The 18,611-nt window shown below is 34.8% G+C and overlaps 4 protein-coding genes across 8 annotated transcripts; 2 read left to right on the top strand and 2 right to left on the bottom strand.

Moving 5' to 3' along the window:
- The first annotated feature begins 102 nt into the window (after positions 1–102).
- Positions 103–6,016, top strand: LOC149740126 (putative protein FAM10A4). Its single transcript, XM_089872213.1, has 8 exons — positions 103–306; positions 592–740; positions 966–1,060; positions 1,178–1,305; positions 1,414–1,504; positions 1,620–1,742; positions 5,439–5,576; positions 5,632–6,016. The coding sequence occupies exons 1-8, from the start codon at positions 179–181 to the stop codon at positions 5,821–5,823; spliced, it is 1,044 nt and encodes a 347-aa protein (XP_089728339.1). The 5' UTR covers positions 103–178; the 3' UTR covers positions 5,824–6,016.
- Positions 1,744–5,353, bottom strand: LOC149740127 (sarcalumenin-like). Of its 2 annotated transcripts, none has more exons than XM_089872193.1 (7): positions 4,710–5,351; positions 4,252–4,491; positions 3,838–3,942; positions 3,219–3,419; positions 2,902–3,076; positions 2,520–2,715; positions 1,744–2,337 (listed from the first exon to the last, which is right to left on the bottom strand). In XM_089872193.1, the coding sequence occupies exons 1-7, from the start codon at positions 4,756–4,758 to the stop codon at positions 1,921–1,923; spliced, it is 1,383 nt and encodes a 460-aa protein (XP_089728319.1). In that variant the 5' UTR covers positions 4,759–5,351; the 3' UTR covers positions 1,744–1,920. The 2 variants fall into 2 exon arrangements, with proteins under 2 accessions (XP_089728319.1, XP_089728320.1); XM_089872194.1 differs by having other exon boundaries at positions 2,194–2,344; positions 4,710–5,353.
- A 239-nt stretch (positions 6,017–6,255) lies between the features above and the next one.
- LOC149740125 (solute carrier family 25 member 48-like) lies at positions 6,256–13,918 on the top strand. Of its 4 annotated transcripts, none has more exons than XM_089872200.1 (8): positions 6,256–6,393; positions 10,752–10,804; positions 11,126–11,169; positions 11,497–11,648; positions 11,960–12,095; positions 12,415–12,487; positions 12,672–12,981; positions 13,059–13,918. In XM_089872200.1, exons 1-8 carry the CDS (start codon positions 6,332–6,334, stop codon positions 13,258–13,260), a joined length of 1,032 nt encoding a protein of 343 aa, XP_089728326.1. In that variant the 5' UTR covers positions 6,256–6,331; the 3' UTR covers positions 13,261–13,918. The 4 variants fall into 4 exon arrangements, with proteins under 4 accessions (XP_089728326.1, XP_089728328.1, XP_089728327.1 ...); XM_089872202.1 differs by lacking the exon at positions 6,256–6,393 and adding an exon at positions 9,281–9,650; XM_089872201.1 differs by lacking the exon at positions 6,256–6,393 and adding an exon at positions 9,283–9,650 and having other exon boundaries at positions 10,708–10,804.
- LOC149740124 (xaa-Pro aminopeptidase 3-like) lies at positions 13,904–18,559 on the bottom strand. Its single transcript, XM_089872191.1, has 11 exons — positions 18,281–18,559; positions 18,000–18,127; positions 17,561–17,677; positions 17,213–17,360; positions 16,918–17,044; positions 16,665–16,797; positions 16,211–16,344; positions 15,699–15,827; positions 15,182–15,365; positions 14,702–14,822; positions 13,904–14,340 (listed from the first exon to the last, which is right to left on the bottom strand). Exons 1-11 carry the CDS (start codon positions 18,459–18,461, stop codon positions 14,165–14,167), a joined length of 1,578 nt encoding a protein of 525 aa, XP_089728317.1. The 5' UTR covers positions 18,462–18,559; the 3' UTR covers positions 13,904–14,164.
- Between the last annotated feature and the right edge of the window lie 52 nt (positions 18,560–18,611).

The following is an 18,611-nucleotide window of genomic DNA, read 5'->3' as shown; positions in this document are numbered from 1 at the left end:
AGCGGTGTTATGGAGTTAACGTTTAATTTTACATTTTATGTAGTTAACTTTTAATTTTATATTTTCATTTAAGTTTTGTCAAACAAAAACCGATGTTACTCACCGCAGTATATCTTGTTCAATTTCAGCGCAAGTAAGGTATATTCTTGGTGAGTATACAACAACAACCTGCGAAGCCATGGAGGCATTCGGAATTACAAAAGATAAGCTAAGCATGCTGGAGCAGTTCATTAAACTTATCAAGTTCAACACTTCAATTCTCCATACACCTGAATTGAAATTCCTTAAAGACTGGCTTGTTGATGAGTAAGCAATATTGATTTTACATATAATATGTTGTTGTTTCATTGTAGGAATTTTTGTTAATCTTAACATACCGGGATAGGTTTTATTTGATATATAGGCAAAGCAATGTTTATATACGGATTCTAGTTTTAATGTTGTTAATTTTTATTGTATTTTAATATAAATGATAATACACTTGAAACATCAAACAAATATTTATGTAAAAAAGTTATATATAATATATATATATATATATATGAATTTTATTTTACCCTTACATCAAAAATAAAAACAATTTATTTTTAGCATGAAAGCAACATTGCCAGATCCGCCTGCAACTGAAGCTAATGGTGACAAACCATCATATGCTGAAGCTGCTTCAGGAAAGTCAGCATGGTCAAAGAAGGAAAGTTCTGAGGAAGAGGAGGAAGAAGAAGATGAGGAAAGTGATCTTGGTATGAAAAAGTAGATAGGACCTTGCCTTGCTTTAGTGGCGTAGTCAGAATGTGATGCGGATCCTTTTTATATAATGCATAAAGTAACCATACCTTGTAGCATAAAGCAATGTTTTATAATAAAGTTTAACCCCACCCGCTTGCCCTTTGTAAATTACTGTCTAAGCCCCTGCTTTGGTCTGCATTTTGATAAAGTAAGATCAGCAGAAACATTGCTTTTTTCAGATATCGACATGGAAGGAGTGATTCCTGGTGATACTGATCCACCTCAAGACATGGGCGATGACTCAAAAGAAGCAACGGAAGAGGAGCAGGATGAGGTAATTGTTTTTACCAGGATATTAAATAATAACTTATGAGGACAGTTGTCATCAGTATAAAAATATAGGGGTGAGGAAACTGTTGACATTGTTCACTGACCACTGTGTGTACTTTAGGCTATGAAGATGAGAAGACTGGGCATGGAAGCAATGAGTAATGGAGACAACGAAGGAGCTATTGAACATTTTACTGCTGGAATCAAATTGGATAATACGAAGACTGTTCTATTTGTAAAGAGAGGAACGTAAGTTTGTAGATTTGATAATTGCAATAAAGATATGGGGTTTTAAATTGCTAAGTTGAACTTAATTGGGATATCTATAAACAATTAAATAACCTGCATTATTTTTAGAGCATACTTACGGTTGGCAAAACCAAATGCTGCCACACGTGATGCAAAGAAGGCACTTGAAATTAACCCAGATTCTGCAGCTGCATACAAGGTGTGTTGAGTATTACTGTGTTTTCCTTTCACTTTATATCATTGGTTGCAACTTGCAATATCATTGGTTGCAACTTGTCATTGGTTGCAACTTGCAACAATCTTGTGCCATGCAGGTTCTTGGTAAGGCTGACAAATTTCTTGGAAATTGGGCAGAGGCTTGCCACAACTTTGAAGTCGCCCAAAAGATTGATTACGACGATGAAATTCATGATTTGTTAAAGGAAATCAAACCAAAGGTAAAATTTAAACCCTTTTATTAGTTGAATTAAAGAAACTCTCCAAAGCAATTAAAAACATAAATGTATGTAATTTGTTAAAACATTTGGTTACAAAGTGCTTTGAGCACACAGGAACTTGGAGAAATAATGCAAATACAGTGAACAGTCAAGCTAAGTTAACAGAAGAATAAAAGTCTTACAGTTCAGTTTTACTTAGTTGGTTGACAGATGGTAGTAGACCAGGTAAACTTGTTGTGATGGCAGTTTCAAGGTCATCCATTGGGCAACCTGAGAAATACCCACAATGCTGTTCCAAAGACATGAATTCAGTTAGTGGGTTGTGTGTGAAAAAATCCTTGTAAATCTCAGGGTCGGGTAAATCAAACGGACTGATGTTGTGCTTAGAAGTTACTGCTTTATAAATGTCGAATCTCTTTGGATTGTTAAGAATTTCATATTTTACTTGCTCTTGGTTGCTTAAAAAGCTTCTTTCAGTTTTGAACTTAGCAAGGTATTCATCAACTAAAAGTGCATGAATTCGCACACGCACTGCGTGCTGTCGAATCAATGCGATTTTATTCTCCAGGCGATTTTCAATGATGTCATTTAGATCCTGAAAACTGCATAGTTTAGAATACCGCTTTAACCTATTCATACAACAGTAAAAAAGGGGTAGGTAAGGCAGTAGTTATCTAATTTAAATGTAGACAATTTTTCCCACAAGGTATTTGCTTTTGTTAAAATACTAGACTCTGACCATGTTAAAATATTTAAGGTATTCATTAATAAATAAACCTGCAGTACAGATACTTCCTCTTGTTTAAATAGATCGCTGTTTGTGTTGAGTTTGTATTCATAAGGCCAGTAGGATCCAGTGTAAACACGTGGTGGTTCTGTTACATTAATTAGCGGGGCCAAGCTCCAAAACAATGCTCCGTACACTCGCATTAACTCCTGTGATGCGATGCTGTCTGCTTTGTTTAGTATTATCCTGAATGATTAATGTTTGGTTTATGCTCAGAATAATCCACTGTAGTTTTACAGAACTTAACCAACAGAATTATTGATGATTACATATAAAAGTAGACTTAAGAAGTTGTGTTTTGATTTTCATAGTTCGAGTGGGGAGTCCCAACTTTTCGTCTTTCAATTGATGATCACATAACCTGTTTTTTACCTTATTTGAGATTCTTTTCCTTTTAACTGTTGAAACAAAGTTTCAAGTTCAGATCCAACATCTAACTTCGTTGGATCAAACACAACAAAAATAAGTGCGGCGTGATCAATAAACCATTGCATGACTTTATTGAATGGATAACCTCTTTCTTGCTGCTTGCGATTTTCTATGATACCTGTTGGTCAAGTGTGTCACACAATCATTAAAATGAGGTGGTCTCTTAAATTCGTTCAATGGTATTGTGCATTTACTATAAAGGTGAAGTAGTGTTGTTCCTGCACTTTACATCCAGTTCACCAACTATAATGTGCATTTACCTGGTGTGTCAACAAAGGTCACTTTCTTTAGTAAAGGATGAGGTAGTCCGATACCGCCAAACTTTTCTATGAACCCTTGCCCATATTTTTCCAGTGGCGAAAATTCTTTCATCTTATCTGACACAAGTACAGCACCTTCTGTGTTTTTTATGCTTGTCTCATAACCCACTACAGTAAACTCTGATGTGGTGGGCTCAGCACCTAAAGAGCAAGAAATTATGTACCAGTACTTTTCTGTTACTGTGTGCAACACTTTAGCTAACAAAAATTGCTTTTCTCCCAAATCCTCTGTTTGGGAAGCTTTTACTATCAATCATTCTGCAAATAGCTTGTTGGTAATATTTAATGCCTAAAAAACTTGTATGCAAAATACGCGCAAAACTGTACATAAAAAAACTCTTAGGACAAAAATCCAGATTAAAAAAATTGCTAAAAATGTCCTCACAAAATACAAATTATCGTTACCAATTTCATTTATTTAAATTAATAGGAAACCATAAACTAAAACAAATTAATAGGAAACCATAAACTAAAACACAAAAAAAGCCTGTGCTTCTTGCAGGTCAAAGTAAGAGTATAACTTACAAACTTAAACATCGCTATCACATCCTTAACTTACCGACCCGGAGAATATCAGTGTCAAGAAAATAATTGATCATTGAAGTTTTTCCTGTACTCCATGGACCCAAGAACAAAATAATTGGTTTCGATTGAATTTGTCCGACTTAAACAACAAAAAGGGATAATTTGAACAATAAAATAACCACAACTGAATTGTTAACCGACACTCACATATACTAGCCATTTTGCAATTAACACACGTTACTTGAACACAGTACACCAGTGATTTACATATTGTTTTGCTTGTGACACCTTTTAGAGCTCACCTTTTCTAACTAAACTTTTGTGACACTTCACTATAAATAGTATAAATACATCTTTGTGTTAAATTGGTATACTCTCGGGCTTGGCGACCTTTTTAAGTTTATAAGGCCCAGTCTGGGAAACCGTTTATACGTTACTTTTCATTCACCTGTTACATCTGTACGAATTGGCAAATAGTTATAGTTGTATGCATCCTCCATTGGCTTAATGTCACGCTTGTATATCTTCACCAACTGTTCCAACACTAATTTTTCATGAGGTGCACGAGGTGTCTCGAAACGAAGCGTTTTATGAATTAAATCTCTTGGTCTTAATCCAAGGGTGTCACGATTCCTTGCACTTGCCTTGGATGAATCATACTCGCGACCATTTCTTCCATAAACTTGCTCTGTAAAATAGCCGTTATAATAATAATAATAACATAATTTAGTTCCAAATTAAATACCAAAAAAGTTACTAAATTATTATTGAGACTTTGTGATATTAGTTATACGAGAAATTCATTCGGAAGTCGCAACATTTTATTTAGTTTTGATATAAAAGTAACTTTTAAAAATCGGCTTGCAATATAAAAAAAAATACATTAAAAAAGCGTACGTGACTCACCCAAGATTGTAAACAGGGTATAAGTTACAAATTGCCCACACAATTTCATTTTTGTTTGTCAAATATCTAGTCTAGACTCGAGTTCGACTCGGTAAAGAGGCCTAATGTTGGAAATTTGATTCGCAAATTATGGGGTATTTCCCCTCGCTTGGTGTTTTCGCGTACCCTAAAGCAGAGCCATAGAAATAACGAGTAGACCAACCCATTGTTACGTAAAACACAAATTGAACGGCAATTTGGGTCCAAAATAACACAGTAGGTATAGGGAAAATGTATGTTTTTCGATAAATTACAGAAAAACTTGGGCCTAAAAACAAATTTAAAGGTTGAAAAATGTAAAAAACATGTGTTATTTGTTTTCTGTGTCAAAAAAAGTCAAAAATTAGAATTAGAAGCGGTTGATTTGAGACATTTCAGTCATTTAATGCGGCTAAATTTATACATTTTTTCTAAAAAATGTTTGGTAAGGTAAATAGAAGCTGTTTTACACCTTCCCACAATAGGAAAACACAAACAAAACTTAACAAGTTCGTTTAAACCCATTGTCAAAGTCACCACTTTTGCTCTATTTTGGACACACATAGACGGCAGTTGGACTACTCGGTGTTTATACGACTCTGCCCCAAAGCAGTCTGTCTACATAGAAATTTAATCTTTAATGTGTTACTCAAGAAAAACTCAAAAATGGGCGGGTCGAATTCGGTAATATCAAATTTGTTTCATTTGCAGGCAACAAAAATTCGAGAACACACAATGGCGCGTGAGAGAAAGAAGAAAGAAAAGGAAATCGCGGCAAGAATAAAAAGAGTAAAGAAAGCTCAAAAGGCGCAGGAGAAAGCAAAGAAAGAACAAGAAGAACGAGAAAGGGTAACTGGTGTTTTAGTTATTTTTAAAGCCTTTACCAATCTACGGCATTCATTAGGCGGAGGCTGAACGAATGAGAAAGGAAATGCCGGGAATGTTCAATTTCACCGGTGCTCAGGACATGCCGGATTTTTCGAGCTTTGCGAAGCAGAAATCAAATGAAGCCCCCGACCTTGGCCAAGATAAAATGGAAGAAACTGAAGACGAACCGAAGATTTTTGAAGTTCCCACCGACATTGACCTCGACTGAACAACCGCGCATGTGTCGTATTTGAACGCTGATCGTGACGTTTCCGATACCATATTAGTTGTACAAAAAGTCAAAATTGCTGAGCGATAATATGTTGCAACTGAATTTCGTTTGTTTACCAACCACGTTTTGTTTTTTGACCGAAACGTTTCTTGTTTGAATGTGTTGTATTACAAATGTTTTACCACCAATAGACGCTAGTGAGTTGTCTAATCATGCATGTGTGTTAAACTAAATATATGCTTTGGTACACTACGGTAAGTGCTGCTGCAGAATGTTGCCGACCACACAGGTATAGTCAATTCCTAGCCTATAAGGTGTGCGTATCAACCAAGTAGTAAGAAATTTAACGGAACAGGTACAGGTGTGAGCGTATAAATAACATTATGACAGCAATGGGTCGGTTATTTCTTTTAAAAAGAAACTTGTCCTGTTAAAGTATATGTGTTTTTGTTAATGTTCGTGTTAGTTATTTTTAGTGTTTTGTATTTTGTTAAGATTTGTTGCCATGTCGTCAGACATCGTTAAACAACATAAAGAAAATGACAATAAAAACAACAACTCGAAAACGTAAGTTCGTAGATTACATCTAAACCTATTTAATTTGTTTTTACGCGTATGGTGTACAATTGTACATACTTATCATATATATAAATTTACACCTTGCTCAATAAAAACGAACTTCCTTCAAACACGATAAAAACAACATTACAACTAACTTTTAGGAAAAAAGTCAAAATATATACGCCTATAGTGGTTGATACAATCTTATTGAACCTTCGCGACCCGTTTTCGTTTACTTGGCCTAGTTATTCTTTGCCCAACACGTAATGTAAAAGGGGAGGTGGTGTAAACTGAAGCAATCTGTAGTTTTTCCATTGGATACTAAATCGGTATTTATAATGAATTTGATTTGAATAAGCTTGATACATTTAATGATAAAAACACAGAGTTTGTTTTATCCTCAGTTGGGTAATTATGTTAGGGTAAGATGTTATATTGTTCATTTTTCCACACGGTATAGTAGGGTGAGGGAAGATGGGACACCTTTAACACATAATAACCAAATATCCTGATCGTGTTTTAAACAATTAACAACGATCTATGGGAGCCGTGAGGATAAAGTTTCATAAAAAATCGTTGAATGTTCATTTACTACCAAATTGGAGGAAAAAAATAGATTGAAAAGGTGTCCCATCTTTCCCCACCCTACTATATATAGTTAACAAAGAACTATCTAAGAATTATATAACCGTATCCTCATGTGCCTAAAACGCGTTGTCAATTGTTTAAAAAACGATAGAAAATATGGGACATTATGTGCTATAGGTTTCCCATATTTTACAATAGTATATATAGTACAATGGGGGAAAATAGGACACTTAAGCACATTTTGCCAAACATTTCCAAAATCAAAATAGATGACGGTTTTGGGGTAATACCCCGAATTAGTACTATTATTCCTTTTTTAATTGACAACAATTTAATAAAATATAATAAAACACACAAGGAGTTATTTAGCTATCCGCACAACAAGTGAAATTTTACAAATTCGAAAACACACAGGATAAGATGGGACAGTTTAAAATCAATGTTAATTTTAATTATTAAGTGTATTTATAAATAGGTATATATGTAAATAACACGAAATAATACTGTACGGTTTGAAAATTAAGTCTAAACATTTTTTCTTGCCCTACTGCTATAGTTTTTAACATGTTACCTATATTGCATAACAATTGGTATTGTTTGAACGACAATGGGTATTGTTCGAACATCAATGGATAAATATTGTATCCTACAAATGTATATGAACTTGTAAAAACGGAAAATTGATTATAACTATTGATAAAGTTTTTACTTTTGCTACAAATTGGGTATTACTACTCTCTTTTTGGCACAAGCCACTTTTCATAAATTATCACCAAGTGCAAATGACCAAATTTCGAATATATTTTCAAAATATTATCTTTTTATTATATCAGTATCTTTTTATAGTTGAATAACCCCTGAGGTATAAATTACTAATTTAAAAGCAAACCTTTCAAACTTTGGCAATGAAAACATACAAAACTACAAATGTGGGGGAAGATGGGACTCTGCATTGAAATATATTTACATTAGCAGTATTCTGCAACTTGTAGTTAACCTACCGAATTTAACAGGTTGTGCTCGTTTTTTTGCCATGTAAATTTCACATATATAACGTTAAACCGATATTTTGTTGTTGTTTTTATCTCAAGTTAAAGTCATATTAACCCCTGCCTATTTTCTTCATGCTTATATCTCGGTGTTTTTTTAAAATCTAAAACTAGTTTTATGAGACAAAATCAAACTGTACGAAATATTCAAGGTTGTTTTATGAAACTAGTTTAACCGTTTGCACACGCAAACTAAAAAAATCAGCGGCCTTACTATGATTTAGCGAGCATTAAAAAATAGCACCTTACTATTTCGCATTTTTTACCTGTTTAAAGTATACTGTTTCTATTTTACATATTTTTTTAACATTTAAAAACAGTAATCACCTTTGACGGGCGTTTTATAAAGTCGTGATAATACTTTCGAATAATTCTGTAACTTTATTTTCCTAATTATCATTAAATGGGGGTCCGTAAAAAGAAAATTAAAAAAAGTATCGTCTGACAAACTGTCCCATCCTCCCCCACCCTACTATAAATAAACTTATATATAAAAATAAACTTTAAAGTTACTTATGTAATACAATAGTCCAGTTCCGCTAAATTAATGGTCACCACCTACGTCACTACCTACTAACTTCGGTCACGATATTGTCTCGCGTGTCACAAATGTATATAACGTGTTGTTTACGAATCGTTTCCTACAAATTACAGTGTAAGACTAAAACGTATATGGTGTTATACATATAAGGCAGAGAAATAATTCCGCATACGAGTTTTTGTTTGTAGAAATAAATTAATCTTTTGTGTTTTAAACACGACTGGGGTTCACGTAATAGGCAGTGCAATGTGTTATGCATATACGTTTCTTTAGTTATGTCAGCGGCTAAGTCTGATCGCATAAAAGATAATACTAATGTATACCCCATGTTTGACGACAAAAAGCAGACGCTGCACCCTATAGGCGACTGAAACAGAAAAGAAAAGAAAGTGAACTATTTTTTTAATAACCAAGTATCTTAAAATCAGTTTCACATCAATCCAGTCGCGCGTTATTTAAACTCGAAGTTCCCTTACACGAGTCAAAAGGAAGTAATTTGGTTTGATTAGAACTGAACTGAAATTAGGTGAAACGTCTGGTTAATGCCTGCTGCTGGCACGCCTTCACTGCGTGACCTCGCGATTGCCAAACACACGTGACGTTGATCCTGTTTCGACGGTATCGTTTACAAACAATATGGATTACGTCTGGTATGTTAATTCCAACCCAGCGATGTAATAATACATTCGTAGCGCGACCGACATACTATGCTGACCACCATGACTCAGATTCTGTTGGTTGAATAAGCAAGGTTATGCTTTGTGAATCGTAAAAGAATTCAAGACGTACTTTGCTATACATTCTATTTACTAAGATTTTGTATGCGTAGGGGGTTAGTCATACATTTCCCCCGCCAGGATGTGACGAGAATAGGATCAGGTTACACAAATTTAAAGATTCATACTACGTCAACAAGTTACAACAGAGTTTTGTAGTACCTACGATAGTCCTTCGTATCGGTAGGATATATTTGCCCTTGTTTTAGACTTGGGGCGCTATGCAATTACAGACACTCTTTGAAAGGCGCCTTGTTGAATAAGGAAATTTAAGGTGACAATAAGAAAAAAATCCACAGATGGTGTTCGGTGAGTCAAAATAAGCACTTTGCATGAGCGGGTTTTTTTCCATGACGTCATGGAATCTTTCAGTAGTAAGCAGAAGTATAGTAGCCATAGGCAGAACTAATACGTCACGCCATTTCTTCGATGAGCGTTAAGTATAAATAGCGATTCAAATTACGATTCAAAGTTTTCATTACAAAACGGGTCCTTTGAGAATATTCGGTCCGGATCCTATGGCTTAGTTAAGCAGTAATAGTAAAACGAGTTGTTGTCCCACGAGTTTCACGCAGACCGCGCTGATTGGACCGGGGCATTTGAGATCGATTAATTAACGGTAGTAAGTTGTAACCATATGCTGAGCTTCCTTTTCAGTTCCGTCAAACCGGTCCTTGTTTACAGGCGTTCAGCAAAACAGGCAGAGTGTTTTGATATTAACGGTTGAAATAGCATTTTCATGGTTAATTTAAAACTAGTTATATTGAATTTAAAATAGGTCAAGTTTAGGGAAAATATTTTTTTCTATGATAGGATACCGTTAGCAATTAAAATCTATATACAGCGCGCTTTTAGATTTGCGAGGCTACGAATATATTATTCTGCATCAGGTATTGTGCGACGAGAAAAAATGAAAACATGTTCCATTATGTTACCTTACCATGTTCATTTTATAACAGCCCGTTTATGTATAACCCGTATACTGATTATCTTACTGTTCATTAAAAATTAATGTTGTATAATAACAGCGAAAGCTATAAGCTGCGTTCTTTTTTAGAAATGGCTGGTATGCTCTTTACTGATACAGAATCGAGGGTGATAAAAGATATATAAACACAACTTATTATCACTATCTAGAACAAGTATACAAACTTTAGCACATGGCCATACGGAAACAATTAGGATTATACATACGAAAAATATCCAACATTTTCATGATATAGGTTTGGGTTAAGATCTTTTCATTCCATTTTACCCCGCAGGTATATCTTCTGTTTATATAAAATGGACTTTAACTATATTGTAGTTTTTACACCTGCGTTTCGCAAACCGGATACATATTATATGATTACCTTGTTTGTTACAGAGCTAAAATGCGTCGAAATATTTAAATATTTGTCTTTCTTATAGTGACAATATAATGAAGCTACACGGTGACGCATTCGTTGCTGGCTGGGTGGGAGGTAAGGACGTATTTCCTTTGTTGCTGCCTTTTAGAAATGGTCATATAATACACGAAACACTTAATAATACTGTACGGGACGTGATGTATATTACCGGTTGTCTGTAACCGGTCTAAGCAATATTAAATAATGGCATGCACCACACAATGGCCGAATATATACAGCCTCTGTATATTGTATTGATTTTTTCCGACACCAACAGACTTGTTTAAAGTAAATTATACTTACGAAATTGTTATTAAAAAAACAAGGTTACGTGAATGATTGACTTAAGTCATTCTTATTAAATTAATTAGTTTTACAACCTTGAAACTTTCACAGGTGCTGCAAGTGTCCTTGTCAGCCACCCACTGGACACTGTAAAGGTATACTTTGTTTGTTTGCTTTCGGTTCGGCGTACTCATTTGTGAAGAACGCAACGTTTATGATACAGGCAACTCCACGTTTTCTCAATACATAACTAATAGTATAAGTTGGCTTCGCATATTTAAACGACCCATTCAGAATGTTTGAAATACCAAGAATGTGCACGACTATAAAATGTTTTGTGTCTAACTACTCATTGAATGGCCTTTTCTAAATAACTTCTTGTTAAAATTTGGATCTTTTTTACATTACAGTTAAAACTTTAGAATAACTACATGCCCTTATAAAGTCGTTTTGATATATACCTAACGTACTACTTATTATAGGTGAGATTACAGACTAACAGCGCGTATCGTGGTGCTGTCCATTGTATTATTAAAACGTTCACACGAGAAGGTGTTAAAGGTTTCTACAGAGGAATGTCGTTTCCGCTTGCATCGGCGGCCGCTTACAACGCTTTAGTATTCGGAGTTTACAGGTTAGAATATTGCGCATGATAATCTATGCATGGTGAAATTAGTTTATTGTGCTGTGGGGTAAGATAGGGTGGCGAGGCTAAGGTTATATTATTCTGCAATTATTCTTTGTTTACTAGCAAATGGGTCAAGAAAACAGAATAAAAAACCTGTCCCATCTAACCTCACCTCGCATTCCGTTAACTTTATATTTACAAAAAATTAAGCGCCACAAAAGAAAATGCTGTTACCATGCTATACTGCACAATAACATGTATGCAAATACAAAATAATATTTTCTTAGTGTATTCTTAGTGTATGTTGCCATTTTCAGTAATACAGTAAACTTTTTGTGCCACGTCCGATACGGTGATGCAAACCACGTACCTGGATGCAGCGATATATTCATTGGAGCAATGATGGCTGGTGGAGTATCAGTGTCGGTTGGAACTCCCATCGACCTAATCAAGGTATTAATTGGCATTGTGTTTAAATTTCACAGTTATTTGGGCTCGATTAATATTAATGTAATTACTTATTCAAGGGTTTAAAGTTCGACCAGCATGTAACTGTTCTAAACCGAAAGAAGTTTTACTTAATATGATTGATTCGTAAAGGACGAATTGGTTAAGAAACATGATAATACATCCGTGCATGCTTTAAACAAAACGTGTATTGTAGGGTGGGTTAAAATGAAACATGCTTTCCCATTTTGGTAGTAAACAAATACCAGAATTATATAACCGTACATGACTTTACTTTTACTAATGTTGCTTCCGCTTTTTTCAGATTCGACTACAGACGCAAACTAATGTAAAGAAGACAAAAATACCAAACAAAGTTCTTACTATGCCGAAGTCTTGTAAGTAGAGTGTTTATTAATTGCGCGAAATTACTTGTGAACATTCCCGTTAAATGTCGCAATCAACCATGCGCTAAAAACAGTAGCGGCATTGAACTCCGAAAATCTAGTTATATATATGTGTTATTTTATGCACTTCGTAGTGTGCTAACGTTAAACTTAATTATACGTTATTTATCGACAGTGCATAGAGGGAACGCGACACGAGCGATGGCTACCTCGCCCTTACAACCGAAGGTGTACAGTGGGCCTATGCAGTGCACGAGAGATATTTACCAGAATTATGGGTTACGCGGAATGTACCGCGGCGCGTCGTCTATGTTAATTCGAGACATTCCTGGTTATGCTTTATACTTCGTACCTTACGAGTTATTTCGAAGTTTATTTAAACCGGAAGAAGGTAGAGTTGGTGCTGCTAGTGCCTTGCTGGCAGGGGGCTTAGCTGGTACGATTTCATGGGGCGTGATGAATCCAGTGGATACGATAAAAAGCAGGTAATGTATGGTGATAAATACGTGTTCGACATGCCTTAATAGACTGTACAGGTTTCACAAGTAAAATCTCATTACAGACTGCAAGCGGATATTGGAGTAAAGGCGCAAAAATACGATGGCTTTATTCAGTGTGTGCGGTCGAGCTACCAGAGCGAAGGATATTCAGTATTTTTGCGTGGGATGGGAATGAACGCGCTGAGAGGATTTCCGCAGAGTGCTGCACTATTCTTTGGCTATGAAATGGCACTGAACACAATAATGAAATTAAGAAGCAAATAAGCGACGCTGCAATATTTTTAATTACTTCGCAATTAGTCAATTCTATATTAGAACCAATGCAGCTTGTACGTCGAAGGGACGACTATGAGGAGTTCTAGGTTGTTCTATATTTGGCATGTTTACTGTGACGAAACAGCTGTACTGTCTGTTATTCCTTACGACGAAAAAGCCAATCATGACGCAAAGCATTATAAATGCTGTCGTTAGTTGGTTATTCCTATATTAGGAATCCAGATTTTTTTGCCATAGATCTTGTCAATATTTGACGTAATATAAAGTATGGTCGGGAGGACGGGACACAAAGCACATAATATCTCAATATCCTGATCGTACATCGATCGTGTTTTAAACAGTTAACAACGGTCTATGGGAGTCGTAAGGATAGCCGTTTTTTAATGCTTTGAATGTTTACTACCCAATGGAACAAGAAATTAAAATGAAAAGGTGTCCCATCGTCCCCACCCGACAATACACGCTTTGTTAAAAGCCTAAACGGATGCACTATCACGTTTCCTGACCAATTCCTCCTCAACAAATTATATGCAATCTGATATTTTCTTTGAACCTCATACCATTTCAATGGTGCATAAAACCAGCGCTGGTTCCAACACATTCAATACAATTCGAAATAAAAATTGAAGAATATTTGAAAGAACAATTGTATTTTGTAAACCAAAACTAACTGTATGACTCAGTACTTTTTGAGTTTGAGCAACTTTTTGATTCCTTTTGATAGTTTCTTACAAAAGCAAGCTACGAATCAACGTTAGTGCTTATAGTATGGACACCCCTAGATTCACGAAGCGTTTTATGAGCATCGAAGACAATACTTTATATTAATAGTGGTGCAAATATGCTTTTGTTGGTGTGAGAGAATATGTTCCTACCACGCAGTTCATTGTTTTCATGAAGAGGATTTCGATTTTTGAAAAAGAGCTTCAATCTCGTCCGCATCTTTCGGACACGCGGCCGTTAGCACTCGTGGTCCAGATTTGGTGATAACGACGTCATCCTCTATTCGGATCCCGATACCTCGATATTCTTCGTCCACATTAATGTCATTAGTATCAATGTAAATGCCTGGATAAATGGTAAGATAAATAAGGAAAAATTCTAACTAATAGAATCCGTTGTTTGAATGAATAAATCTAACTTGCTTTACCTTCGCGTGATGGGAAAATGACAGTCATTATAACACAGTGCTTTTTTTTATTCATGTTCAGAATCTTTGGTTTGTTACTGGAATAGATTTGCATTCAATCTAAATTGTATGAAAACAACTATGTTCCAAATGTTTTATTTAGCTTTATGAACTCTACTCAATTATATGTTTTGCCTCGTAACAAGAGAAAACTCAATACTTTTTTCTGAACATTAAACGTACAAAGGTTAAAAATGTTTTTATTGCACAAACAAATTAACATTATGACAGATCATGTACCTGGCTCAACTGTGACCACCATCCCGGGCCTAAGCGTGGTTGATCTTGAAATAGCATTTGTGTCATGCACGTCCATTCCCAACCAGTGACCAACATGGTGGGGACAATATTTTCGACCAAACTTTAAAATAAAATCAATATAAGAGAAGCTTGAAAAGCAGTTGGTAAGGTCCTCACTTTATGAATAGTAAATTATTTATGACATGGTTTTCCGAACTGGGGGTAATGTGTGTATATCAATTTTACATGAAGTACTGCATGTATTATAGTATGAAATATAAAAAGTTCCAACATTTTTTGAGAGAGTAAAACCTATGTGGGAAAAAAACTTTGGGAAGCCTCCAAAATAAGTGTGCCCCAAACCTCCAAAATAAGTGTGCCCCAAAAGCAATAATTTATAGCTTATTCAATAAAAAACAATCGTATTCGTAATAGTATAATATAATTGTATATAATTGGTACACAACACAAGCCACTAACTTCATATACTTCTTTTGGTTTAAGTTTTTGTTTAATGACGCCAGCACCAAGAAGCTCTTGCACCAGAAACATTGTCATGGCACCATATATCTCATCCAGTGTTGACCCAACCTTACAGAGTTCAATACACGCAAGTTGTGTGCGCAACACTGCATCATACAGCTTACGTTGAGGTGGAGTGAACCTGTTTAAACTTTTGGTTTGTTTTCATATTTAGCAATGGACTAAATATGTACATATAATTGCAAAAGTAATAAACTTTTTTTCCATTATCGGAAACAATAAATGATAGAAATTATTAACATATTTTAATAAAGACATATAAGTGTATAGCACATCATATTATTATAGTAATCTTTAAAATTGAGAACAATTTCACCCAACATTTATTTTTCTTGATTTACTATCCGTTTTTGCAAGTACAACATACATCAAACTAATCATATCTGATGTTTAAAACAAAACAAAATCTAGCTGTAATATACTTCCATCTCCTTATAACAGCTTGGTTGCTTACTTTCCACTAACAGGCCATGTTCTTGTGATGTCGGCCACATATCCATGATATTCAGCGCCAGCATCAACCAACACCAACTCTCCATCATTGATACGTTGATTGTTGGAAATATAATGTAAGGTGTTCGCTCTAATGTTAAACAAGAGATTGTAAAAATACTGAACAATTATTCCATAAAAGAGAAAAATTATCAAACTATATTTATGAAATAAAATATATATATATATATATATTAAATTATTTTTTTACCAACAACTAAGTAGTATTCCTGAGGGAGGTGGGGATGGGACACATTTTTATAAAACCCTATCTTTACAACTCTCATAGACCGCTGTTAATTGTTTAAAACACGATCAGGATAAAGGTGTCTCATCTTTCCCCACCCAACTATATTATAAAAACTACCAAAGGTTGCAGAAATGTTTTAAATTAAGAAGTGGCACAAACAAAAAATTGGAAGCCCCTGTTGCTGAGTATATCTTATATAAAACTTCGGTCTTGTCCAAACAAACCTGTCTCCACCAGCAACAACAGGAGGATAAGCAAGCATCTGTGCACCAGCAATCCTACATTCAGTGTCAAGTAGGGCGTGTATTATTGACTCATTTATACCGGGGTAAGATATTGGGATCACTCGTTTAAAGGCCTGTATGGAAATGGGAAATAGATATATGAATGACATGTGAGATTTATTTGAATAAATGACAGCAAATAGTAAAACTTAAATCACTTTACTTAACAATAAATGGGATTCATTTATCTGAATAAAAACATAAAAAAATGAGTAAAATTCCAGACAGATTGAAAACTAAAATTAATAACAACCCTGGAGTGCAGAATTTAGTAGTATTTTAAACATTAATTTGCATAAACAAAATGGCTAGTTATATTAAAAAAACTGCTGAGGTAACGATGATAAAAATGTTGAAGTAAGAGAAAATTAAAATAATACTTTTAGCTTGTCACCTCTGCAGATACTGTAGCAGCTTTATACATAAGCATTATCTCCTCGTCAGATTTAATATGTCTATGATAGTGGATCGTGTTCTTAATGAGGTTGATTTTCATTTTGTTGTGATGGGCTTCTGCTAAGAACGGTCTGAAACAAAATTTATGAGTAACGCACATATTGTGTGTGTTGTCAAAATTTTTTATTAAGATATTTTTGGCATTGGAAATTTAGTTATATTTTAGTGGCAATGATAAATTATTTTCTCACCTTATATGCTCCATGTGAAGATTGTAGTTCACCTTTTTATCGAAGTCGTACCAGATTGTGTATTTGTCTGTGAGAAACTTGGAGAGAATGTCAGGCAGTCTTTCTATCTCTTCAGTGTGGTGGACACCTTAATTTTTAAAAAAGCAAAAATTAACACCAATCAACAAATAACAAGCACACACAACAGAATTAAACCCATTCATATGTGTCATAAGAAATAGACAAGTTAATAAGAGGTGTCCATATAACAGTGTATAATTTATATAACAATAGAATTTACCAAAAAGCAACAAACCTGTGAGAGCAAGAGCGCCATCTTTTCCTGCTCTTGATCCATTCCATAATTCCTTTACTGGATCTCTCTTTGGAACAAGAAGAGTAGATTTATGTTCAGGATGAGGTCGTCCCGGCATCGTTTCCATAATCAGGCAACTATCAGGTTCCTGGTGATTTAATATAAACGTTGCAAATGAATAATTGAGAAGAATTCGTACCAGTGATGACACCGGCCAACTACATTAAATTTATTGCCAAAAATTCAATTTACAGTCTGTGAAATGTGCTAAAATTTTAAAGTTTTTCAGGTTACATATTCACAACTTTTCGTTACAGTAGTAACAACATTTTTTAGCATAGGTTATACCAAGAATCCAGAAAGGTATCTGAAGTTAGTGTTCTGATGGAAAGGGTAAGATATGTCCTCTGTCATGTAAGTTGTGGCTTCACCAAGAACAATCACAACGTGTTCTTGCTTTTCCCGCTGTAATGTTACATAATTTATCTCATGTAGAGAGCCAAACACAAGTATTCAATAAATATTCAGGTTACCCCCAATCAGTTTTAATTCATAATCACTCACAAGTTTACATATGTGGTATCTCCTAAGTAAACACGAGGTATAAAAAAACATAGTGCCTGTGTTATAACGCCTGTCATGTTTGTGAGCATGCGAGGATCAAGCAAAATACATTTAAATTAAACAATAAATATAGTGTATAAGTATAACTGTATTAAAAATATTGTAAAAATACTCTCATAACTATTGAAAACTAAAACAAGAACCAAACAATAAACCAACTTACATCTGCTCCCCATGTTTCTCCCATCGTTTTTTCTTCTGTTAAATTATCTTGTGCAGCACATACTGTTGCCATGACAGCATTTCTTCTTGCTCGATAATTTTGTTTCGTTAAACCTGGTGTAACTTCACCTTCAGAAAAACAATATTACTTTATGCATAAGGAAAACATGCCTACTGTTTTATGTGTTATATTTGTAACTCAAATGCAAACCAGTCTTTGATGGGTATATAATGCAGTACTGCACCAAAGCCTTGTTTTGTTAAGTATATTTTACACCATACCTTCGGTCATTAGAAACGGATGAGTATATGAAGTCGGCTGCCCTAGATTTCGTTTTAACATTTCATTTTCATTTCCAGATGTTGATTTACTCGTGACTGGTGCATTCTTAGAAAATCTTCGAATTGAGACGCCGAGATGTCTTCCCGTCCAACAAATTAGACGATTTACGTAAATTGTCATTTCTTGTTTATGATTCCCGTACACAAGCACGAAATACAGTCATGCAACAGTCTTCATTTACGCAGCAACATGCCGCAATCAGCGGCGGGGAATAACCCTATTAAACTCGGTTGACATCGGAGTTTTTCGGAAAGTAAAACAAATTTACAT

The sequence above is a fragment of the Ciona robusta genome, chromosome 2, assembly GCF_009617815.1.
Source record: "Ciona robusta chromosome 2, ASM961781v2".
Classification (NCBI taxonomy): Eukaryota; Metazoa; Chordata; class Ascidiacea; order Phlebobranchia; family Cionidae; genus Ciona; species Ciona robusta.
The sequence above is the reverse complement of the archived record's forward strand: the minus strand, read 5'-3'. Positions and strand labels throughout refer to the sequence as shown.